The 10,635-nt window shown below is 36.7% G+C and overlaps 3 protein-coding genes across 4 annotated transcripts; 1 reads left to right on the top strand and 2 right to left on the bottom strand.

Annotated features, from left to right (window-relative positions):
* Positions 1-26: 26 nt before the first annotated feature.
* LOC110384596 (serine/threonine-protein kinase PAK mbt) lies at positions 27-6,591 on the bottom strand. 2 transcript variants are annotated; one of them, XM_021345951.3, is made up of 10 exons: positions 6,241-6,591; positions 5,869-6,024; positions 5,085-5,652; positions 4,025-4,125; positions 3,142-3,333; positions 2,615-2,791; positions 2,377-2,499; positions 2,112-2,276; positions 1,659-1,869; positions 27-1,451 (listed from the first exon to the last, which is right to left on the bottom strand). In XM_021345951.3, exons 2-10 carry the CDS (start codon positions 6,007-6,009, stop codon positions 1,411-1,413), a joined length of 1,719 nt encoding a protein of 572 aa, XP_021201626.3. In that variant the 5' UTR covers positions 6,010-6,024; positions 6,241-6,591; the 3' UTR covers positions 27-1,410. The 2 variants fall into 2 exon arrangements, with proteins under 2 accessions (XP_021201626.3, XP_063894601.1); XM_064038531.1 differs by having other exon boundaries at positions 6,484-6,579.
* Positions 6,592-6,851: 260 nt separating this feature from the next.
* Positions 6,852-9,355, top strand: LOC110384595 (CWF19-like protein 2 homolog). Its single transcript, XM_021345950.3, has 5 exons — positions 6,852-7,045; positions 7,190-8,107; positions 8,195-8,578; positions 8,662-9,000; positions 9,093-9,355. The coding sequence occupies exons 1-5, from the start codon at positions 6,959-6,961 to the stop codon at positions 9,231-9,233; spliced, it is 1,869 nt and encodes a 622-aa protein (XP_021201625.3). The 5' UTR covers positions 6,852-6,958; the 3' UTR covers positions 9,234-9,355.
* On the bottom strand, positions 9,338-10,562 carry LOC110384467 (dnaJ homolog subfamily C member 17). Its single transcript, XM_021345756.3, has 3 exons — positions 10,387-10,562; positions 9,690-10,299; positions 9,338-9,546 (listed from the first exon to the last, which is right to left on the bottom strand). Exons 1-3 carry the CDS (start codon positions 10,459-10,461, stop codon positions 9,350-9,352), a joined length of 882 nt encoding a protein of 293 aa, XP_021201431.3. The 5' UTR covers positions 10,462-10,562; the 3' UTR covers positions 9,338-9,349.
* Positions 10,563-10,635: the final 73 nt, after the last annotated feature.

Genomic DNA, 10,635 nt, shown 5'->3' on the forward strand with positions numbered 1-10,635 from the left:
AAGAGGGAAATAATACAAAACAAATTGTTTCAAAGTCTATATTCTGTAACAGTTCTTAACAATGTGATTTTACAAATATGAAATAATACAATATATTTGGCATAATACCTTATAAAAAATGATGTGAATGTAAAACAATAAATTAGAATAGAATTCACTTCATCAACTGCAACTCAAAATGAATATCATTGTGATGTGCTTAATATACTACGATATTAACAATGTCATTCTCGTCTGAGATATCGTAACAAATAATATCAAGTGCAATAACTAGTTTACTATAAACAATAAAGGCTTTATTAAGGCACTACACATCCTAATAAGGCGTTGTCAATATCTAAAGTTACAACTCAATGCATGATTTGTTTTTTAACCTAGCTGCTGTAGTTTACAGGCATTAACAACTAATATGATATTTTAATATATTAGGTACATTTCTGTTATAATGAGTACAATATGTCAGTAGAAATGTAAAGTAAAACACGACAAGACCGGCTCTATACTATAGGCTCTTGAAATCACAGTACACTTTAGGCCACAACATTGACAGCTAATTTAGAAAAATAATTAACATTAATCTCGTACAATAATTGTTAACAAAGTAAATGTATATGAAAGACTTCAGAATTGATTGTGACAGACCACCATTACAAAAGTATAACAAAACATTTTAAGATAGTCGGAATGTTAGCTGGTTAGACATGAATAAGTTACAGATTCACTAAATCTTAACCTAAAGAAAATGTATAAGTTTTTAATAATAAGTACAAGGCAATCCATAATACTGATTTATAATCGATTTTCGTAATTTTCTGGCACTTCATGGTTCTAATTTTAATTACAATTAAAGAAAACACTTTTTACAATACATTTGATTTTACAAACGAACACTAACCGTTTAGAATTACATAGGTAAAAAAGAGTAGAAGAAAATATGTATTTTTTCACAACACACTATTTTGTATAGTAATTTACTACAATAACAGGTTTCAACAATATATGAGTAGGTACTAAACTGGACGGGGCGGAAATTTGGAATATCTTATAAGTTATATTTGTATCTTTTAACAGTATTTCACGATACTGAAAACCCATTTAACAGTAACAATATACTTAATAACTCTATACTAGCAAGTAAATAGAAAAGTGTAAAAATCGAAGGAATGTCATAAATACCGTTCTTTTTCAAAGGAAATACAAATTCATAAGTAATGGAATGATCACTGGGGCTGCAGTGGCTAAGTACTTGCATGTCTTATTTTAGTGCACACAAAAATAAACTAAAACAAGTTGCGTTACAACAACTTTGGTATGTCATGTTCGATATTTTTCGTCTGTTTGTCATAGGGATAACTTAGTAAATACATCTGTATAAATAGCTGCCGATATGTTCAACGTTTGACCAGTATTCTATCGATCCGAGCGCGGTGGTCCAGGCGACATCGATTGATCTGAAATTAAAATAAGTTATTAATTTCTATTGCAATGTTAGAATTAGTCGTGGATCAAATATTAGCTCGCAAGGACGGCCGAATCTAGATCTTAAAAAAGGTTATGGCACATCATTCGGATGTGGTTTAAAATGAGTCTGTTGAGCAAATGTCAGGCATGTATCCGCGTTCTCTCGTCACGGCGGGAGCAGGGGTACAGTAACTCACTGGTCGGTATGTGCGCGGGCGGCATGAGCGGCACGAGCAGCGCGGGCGGGCCGGCGCGGCGCAGGAAGGGGTGCTGCAGCAGGCGCGCGGCGGACTGGCGCGCGGCGGGCTCGCGCACCAGGGCGCACTCCACGAAGCTCAGCAGGTCGGCGGGGCAGCGCGCCGCGCCGCGCGGCCGCGGCGGCGGCATGTCGCGGATGCGCCGCATCGCCTGAGGGAGTCACCATGTGTTACAGTACGCTCAAATCAGGCGAGCGAATTCGCCGCTCAAATGAATACGAAGGGAGCGTCCGCGACGCCTTTGCCAGATCAGACTTAGAACATTTAACGCAACTCAGAACATTTAACCGAAACATAACCTTGACCAACATATTCTGCTTCTTTTATACCACATACTCTTTTAATTAAATATTGAAACCAAATCTGCAAAATTCTATTTCACTTATCAATTACCTGTAAAGGTGGCTCGTTGAAGAAGGGCGGTTCTCCGTCCACCATTTCGACGAGCATTATGCCGAGCGACCAGACATCCACTTCGGGACCGTACGGCAATCTTGATATCACTTCAGGCGACATCCAATATGGCGTCCCCACTAGAGATTTTCTTTTAGGCAGTTCCTGAAATAGAATTTGTATATGTATAAGCACCAGAAATTATACTTTTTGTTCGTATTCTTAAAATATGCCATCAATACAGAAATAAACTCTTGATTATTACCTCTGAAACTTGGGCACAAAAGCCGAAATCTGATAATTTCACGCGACCGTCGGCGGTCATAAGAATGGAGTCTGACTTTATGTCTCGATGAATAACTCCTTGACTGTGTAAGAATGCCAAAGCCTGAAATATTGAAAACAATGATAATATTACATTACACACATAATGTTAAAACAGACATTTATTAAGATCATTAGTATTGTAATCAGAACACTTTGTTATTCCAATCGTTTCTTACCTTCAAGCACTGTTTGCAGACGGTAGCGATTTGTTCAGGGTCCATCCGTGCCCTCGTCACAATATCAGTAAGAGCTCCGCCAGCCATGTACTCCATGACCACCCATAGCTCATCACCGACTAGGTACGAAGCATGCATCTCCACGATGTTCGGGTGAGGATAGTCACGCATTATAACCTGGACAAAATAGTTAAAAGTTCACATACAAGTACAGATAGGAGTATATAGCGAATAAAAATAAGGGAGCATTAGGGGAGTAAATAAGAAGTATATGGGAAAATACAGGAAGATAATACAAGGGAGTAGTTACGGAAAGAAAGTAAGGGAAGTAGTGGGTATTTGAAAGGGGGTTTAAATATAAGAGAATACATAAGGAAGTTTATAAAGGGTGCACATAAGGGATTACATAGGGAGAGAACATTGGGGGAGTACACAACAAGAAATAAGTGTGACGTCACAAAAAATGATATGTGGGCATGCCGACAGTGCCCACTGGGGTAGAACCACCACTGGTAACAGTTACTTACAACTTCATTGAACAGCAGTTCTCGCCTCTGCTGTTTCCTGAGGTTCATCATCTTGACGGCCACGCGACGACGTGTGCGCGTGTCTGTGGCCGCGCATACAACGCCGGTGCTTCCCTCGCCGATCTTACTGAAGCCGCTCAGTGTAGCCCGGGGGTCTCCCTCGCTTACCACCAAACGGAGGGCCGCGCGAAACTATCAAACGAAAACAATATTTTATGATAGTCAATGTCTTATAGCTGTATATATTTTGTGTGCTGGAGACGGCAAGTATTTGATGAAGATACTTCATAAGCAAAACATTAAACATCCATAGAAAAAGTTGTAAGAAAGAGCCGTCTTATTTATAGTATTATTATTACTCCACACATAAACTAAGCTTTGGTCTTCATTCAAACGTTCCCCACGTTTGAATGGGCTGATATACACGTCATATAATAGAAAACAAATCCTAGATCGCGCTATAGTTTAGTTACAAAAACCAGGCTATGTCAAGGATGAGAAAATCTATTCTATACATAGAACTCTATAGTAGGCATAAAGTTAGCTCAGGAACAAAGAGGGTGGCGTCATAAAGGAAACCTGTATTTAGCCGTCAATGAATGTGAGCTAAATAGATAGGGTGTCGGATATCACGCGCGATTCTGCGCGAACTCTACAGCGACTTATCTCTTGGCCTCTTTTATATTGACACTGAAAGAGGCCAACGGCCATTGATAGAAGTTTTCAATGTTCTAAAATGGGTCACTTTAGATTATTTTTATGTACTCAAATGTTGAGTTCAGTTAAGCAAACATTATTATTCTCATGTCCATTTATGCCATATTGCCTGCGATATGAGACAATTAGCCATATAAGGAGTATATTACGTAATTAAACAAGTTACCTGTTCATGTGTCAATCGCAGTTCGTGTTTGGAGGCAGCAAGGGGCAGGTGCGGCGCGGCGCCCGGCCCACCTTGCACACGAGACACGCCATAAGCGTCACCTGGACAACAAAACAACAATTATAAATAAATACTGAAATAAAAATTATACACTAAATGTCTCGCTAAGCGGGAATTTCGAAAATGGCGAAACTGGCGAAGTTTTGTACAGAACTATGCTACCATAATTTGGTACACTACCTGATTCCCTGAGGGGAGTGATTGCCATATCCTGATAAAATATAACTTATGAACCTCCCAAATATTGTAGTTGTCTATCGTAAAATAATTTTCAATTTTTTTCAGTACATCCTGAGATTACCCCCTACAGTGCCTAAACTTGTGTACTAAACAGTACTTAACTTTACCTCTTTATAATATTAGCATAAATTAAATATTTTCCATAAATATCTGATTAAAATGATGCCTGTATACTCAGACTTATTCACAACCTACTAAAGAAAATCTCTTACTACATAAAATGTGCTTGCGCTCATCCAAAAAATTCACATGGAATTTTAAATGGGAATAAAGTGACTCATTGCATATGTATGCCTACCTTAAATTAGGTATACACATCTTGTATGCAAGTGTTGCACTATGAATTTATTAAGTCAATCATTCATTTATGACATCTGAGGTGACTGTGTAACGTTGCAAATTGAATTAACAAGTTAAATGACTTATTGTATACCAAGGCAGTTTAGTTTGTTGTTATGCTGAACTTAAAGGTATAATTGTATCTTGATTGTATGTAATTCAGAACTTAATGAAAAATATATTAAGTAGCTTGTTAGTAATATGTAAAAATATTCACACTGCAAAGTGTAATAAAAGTATGCACTTAGTATCTTAGCAGGGATTCCTAAGCCATCGGTTTGGCAGTCTCGAGGGTTGTGATTTGGATTGTACAGAACTATAGATTTTAATCCACTCTGGACATGAGCATATTTAGCTTAATGGTATACTGAGCAACTCACATTAGTGATATTTAAAATAAAAATTAAATTAGATATCATACCCATATTGATATTGTTTCCATTGAGTCCATGAGGTCCATGGGTCATAGGTTGTGGTGGATGATTATGTTGATAAGGCACATTAGCATTTTGTATGTTCTGATATGTCATAGGAGTGTGGTGATTATCATTAATTTCTGGTACTTGTCTGATTGTAGCTTCATGGGCATGCTGGCTCCACTCTACAGGAGACTCAGCAATAGGTTTGTTCAATGTATAATTGCTGTGTTCTCTTCTCAAACTCATGTATTGCTGTGGGGCGGGAGGGACTGGTGGTGACTCTTCAGGGACTGAAGGAGGAACATTAGGCTGACTCCTTAAGTCTCTCCTTATTCTCGGTGGGCTGGTACTCCTTAAAGAGTTTGACCTGGCAACATTTGATGTCTTTGGCAGTACAACACCATTTTGCACCGGCTGTTGTGGAATGTTTGCAGGCAAGGGACGTGCTATTGATGATACTGAGGTAGTTCTATGTTCACCTCTGACTATAGTTTTAAGATCTAGAATTTCGGTGGGTGTAATTTCAGATGGGTCTACCAGAGGTAGTGGTCTGCCTGTCGCTTTTAATATCTGAAATAAATTCAAAGTTTAGTGACAGTGAAATGAAAAAACAAAAGTACAATATTAAGTTAACTATTATCATCTACTACATATAGACAATTTTGTCAACAGAATAGAAACCAATAAGCTAATGTGTGACTCCATTTGAGGGATATTAAAAATATATTACAGATTACAGCATGCTCACTAACTAGTTAGTTATTAGAGGAAATCACAAGTACATACCTGGTTATTACCCACTAGTGAGGCCCATTGCAAAGGAAGTCCAACAAACTTTCCCTCACGTTTATCGAAGCCCGTATGTACTCTGTGTTCAAAATTACTTGGCGGCGAAATCAGAGGCTTTTTCTTTTTCTTGGAAAACATAGTGTGCTATGTACACTGCAAACAAAACATCCATTTTAAAGTCAGTCAAATGTTTACCTACTGTTCTAATTGCCAAAATTAACACATCTTTATCATTGTAGCTTGTAGCGATTCTAATGAAAAAGAAAGCTAACCGATTACCAATACTTTCTTTTGCGATAACACAAATCGACAGTCAATTCGACATGGTTACTTCGATACGCTTTAAGTTTTGAAACAAAAACAACTCACAGTTACTTTCAAGGTGTGTACTCCGAACTTTAAGTAGTTAAGAACACACACGGAATACTAAATCAAGAGCGTATTCCGACATTCCTCAGCAGGCATCCATGCTCACAGGTACATATCACAACAAATTAAATTAACGTAATGGTATTATACACCCCACTTTCTTGCCAAAGATTATATGAATGCACTCTTATCACGGACCACCAAAGTATAATAGTTGAATGAATTAAATAACGATATGATTACTTATTTCAACAAAATTGCTTATAACAAGCGATAAACGACAGCAACCAACAAACGGCAACAACGAATGAAAAAAAAACAATTAAACCACAGACTACTTAGACACGGAGGGAACACACCAAAGAGTAAATATGACTCATTGAAGAAGATAAGTCACACCATAAAAAGGGGAATGACTCATGGATCACCAAAATTTTCAATTTTTTGTAAGATGATTACAAGTTGCTTCAATATTCATTATGCTACTGTCTCATTGAGATAGTAGTTTATAAGTCAATGTACTGTCTCAGTTTTAATTGTGAAAATAGAGAATTTTGCTCAATAAAAGGGTGACACTGCCCGTTTTGACATGGGACATTGACAGCAACTGACATGACATGACATCAATAACCAGAGGCTTCTTTCATGCGTTTGTTTTGTTGTGAATAATTTGTGATAGGTCTTAATTTGTAAAACATAGTATCTTACATCATTAAACATGAAAGAAAAACATAAGAAGAGCAAGCATAGTAAATCACATAAATCTAAAAAATCTGACAAGAAGAGTAAAAGGAGATCGCCCAGTGTAAGTGTTTATGTTAACTGTTTTCATGGTTTCTAAAGAAAATGTTGTTTACTTTATCTAAATTGATTCAGCCTTTTACAAGATTTATTATACTAGCATAAAATGTTGCAGTTCAATCATAATCAAAATACATTCATTTTACAGACATCAAGTTCAAGTGGTTCAGAATCTGATGAATGGGTAGAACAAGAAACTAGGAGGACCAATGAGGCACAGAGAGAGGATTGGATGTCTATGACTGGCATGCTGAAGACATACACAAAGGAAGATATCAGGCCCAAAAGAGAAGAAAAAGACAAAAAGAATATAGATTCATACAACCCTGGAACTAGCAGCAGAGAGTTGAACCCTTACTGGAAAGATGGAGGCACTGGTGTGCCACAAACACCTGAAAGCTTCAGAAAATCAAGACCATTTGTCAAGCCGACTGATGATGATGATGAAGACTATTATTCAAGGTCCAGAAGTTCAAATTCCTACACTTCTGGGTCACATTCAGGTAGAGGATCCAATGAAAATCATAGAGATTACTACAAAGATAGAAGAGAATCTGATAGAGATTCATATAGAAAGTCAGGTAACTGGAGGAAACAATCTGACAATAGAGAAAGAAGAAATGATTCACAGAGTTCAGCAAGAGATGAACCTGTTGTGTCTAAACCAAGCGAGTCAAAGCCAAGAGAGCAGCAAATTGATAAACCACATGCCACACAAGAAAAGCCAAAAGATAGCAAGTATCTAAGTGATGAGAAAATGAACAAGTTAGCTGCTAAGATTGTGAAAGCTGAAATTCTTGGTGATGAGAAGGTTGTAGCTGAACTAAAAGCAAAGTTAGAAGCTGCAAGAGAATACAGAAAACAGAATCCTAATGTAGGTGAGGAAGAGGATGACAGAGTAATGCTAATAGCCACAAGTGCTTCTGGAAACAGTAGACCGCTCACTAGCAGTGAAGCAAAAGGAGATCCCAGAAGCAAAAGTGGTAAAAGAAAGGCAGAAACGTATGTTGGTGGAGAGAGGACTAAATACTTTGGCGATGATGACAAGTATAATTTAGCCCAAATGGTAAGTATCTGAAATTATTATAACATTAATATTCATCCTCATCTATTGCATAATCAATTCCTTACCTATGTTTTGTTTAATTTTTAGTTCCAACAAGAAAAATATGGAAACAATTACAATGATGAAGCAGAGCTGGCCAAACTCACAGCTAAACACAAGAATCCTAATGATGATATTGAAGACATCTTCATGGACAATATATCAAAGAACAGAAATGAAGCCAAGGAAAGTGAAAATGAGAAACAGAGGGCAATCAGTCAACATGTTAAAATGGAGAGGACTTTAGAAGGCTGTGAACATTGTCTGGATTCAAAGAACATGATAAAACACCTTATGGTCAGCTGCAGCAATAAAGTCTATTTAGCACTGCCTTCTAGAAAATCTCTTGTCAAAGATCAATGTTTAATAACTACCATTCAGCATGCTACTTGTGTTACCGCTGTAGATGAAGATGTTTGGGAAGAAATATTGGTAAGTAGTAGCACACTTATGGCAACACTGGCTACAAATTTTTCCATATTTATGTATCTAAATTACATAATTATTATTTTCAGAATTATAGAAAAGCTTTGACACAATTCTACAACTCCCAAGGCATGGATGTAGTATTTTTCGAAACTGCAACAAAATTAAACAGATACCCACATATGGTGGTAAACTGTGTACCCCTACCAAGAGATGTAGGTGATATGGCGGCAATCTACTTCAAGAAAGCCCTCTTAGAATGTGAAGCAGAGTGGTCTATGAACAAGAAGGTTGTTGACCTAAAAGGAAAAAATATTAGAAAAGGGATTCCAAAAGGATTGCCGTACTTTTGGATAGATTTTGGAATGGATCCAGGTTTTGCTCATGTCATTGAGGATCAACAACTGTTTCCCAAGACATTTGCTGAGGTAACTATGTATTTCTATTTGAAAACAGTAAGCATCAGGGGAATCTGTATTAATTTATACTTTAATTAAATATTATCTTTTTCACTTTTCAGGAAATCATTGCAGGCATTTTGGATTTGGATCACAGTTTGTGGAAGAATCCACGAAAAGAGTATGGAGATTTACAACGAAAAAAGGTTGTGGACTTTTTGAAAGATTGGAAACCTTTTGACCCAGTTAAAAATAAGATTTAAAGATCAATAATCATTATAACATACATTTGGAAATACAAAATGTTAAAAGCTAAAAGAGTTTTTCTTTAAAAGTTCTATCAATCAGTAATGAAATAAAATACATATTCTATTGTTTATCATGATTTATTCTGTTCCTCTTTCATCATTTCTTCTATTAACTTTTGCCTTTCTGCAGCTTGCCTCATTTTTGTTAGAACCAGAGATTCATAGTCTCTGTCAGAAATTACTGATGGCCCAGTAACATCCTTCTTTTTTGTTGTTAATACTGGTCTCTCATTCAACCATTTCAATTCTAATGGGTTGTCTGGTAATCCTGAAAATAAACATTATTTTAGTATGTAATGAAATCATGCTAGTATGAGAAGTGATACGTGGTATTTGTTATTTCATGACAGCATGAACTATACCTACTCAAATGGAGGATGAATATAAAGCTACATAAATATTAAAAATTACCTTTCTCTAGTTCTAAAGCCATTTCTGATGCATCTTTAGTTGCAAATTCTACTAAGGCACTCCCTTTCTTCTTGGGAGACATAATTAAAGCTACAATATCACCATACTTCTTCAAAAATCTTCTAAGTGTGGCTTCATCATAGCCACCGTTACTTGAGTCAGTTTTGTCCACTTTCCACTTTATCTTAATTCTATTAAGACTTGAATCCCACACAGGTTCTTTCAGGATGCCCATGGTTTTTTGTATTTCTGCTTTCATCCTTTGCTGTTCTTCTACTAACAGCCTACTACCTTCTCTCTGCAGTCTCTCTATTTCAGCGGCTAGTTTTTGTTCATCTGTGAGGTTACAAGTTCCTTTCCCTGTCTCTGCTTCTTTTTCCCGCCTTTCCAAATCTTCTTTGAGCTTTTGTCGCTTACTGTCTAACTCTTGGTGCCTAAGTTTGGCTGCAGCTTTGGCTCTTAAAACTTTGTCATAGGCAGCACGAGCGGAGACATCCGTCAATATTTCTAAGGCCTGTGACAATGCGTGGAAAGTTTCTGCAGCCTTAGGATCATCAGGGTTTTTGTCAGGATGGCATTGTAGAGCTTTCTTTCGATAAGCTTTTTTAATCTGCAAATATATTCAATACAAATAAACTAATAACAGGATAAAGAAGCATAAACCAAAGAATATTGACTTTCTTATTAATATACATACCTCTGATTCTGTAGCTGTTATTGGAACATCGAGAACAGCATACAAGTCAACGTCTTCGATATTTTTTGGAGCCATAGTGCACTTTATTTATACAAATTTAAGTTTTTCAATAATTACAAGCAAGCAAAACCCTGGGATATCTCAACTTCACAAAACAAATGTCAAAAAAATGACAACAACAAAACTTGACAAACCCATAAACAATTAATGTAATTTTACATCAGTGACGCTTTGACCACTAGGCTTTTC

Source organism: Helicoverpa armigera, chromosome 16 (assembly GCF_030705265.1).
Source record: "Helicoverpa armigera isolate CAAS_96S chromosome 16, ASM3070526v1, whole genome shotgun sequence".
Taxonomy (NCBI): domain Eukaryota; kingdom Metazoa; phylum Arthropoda; class Insecta; order Lepidoptera; family Noctuidae; genus Helicoverpa; species Helicoverpa armigera.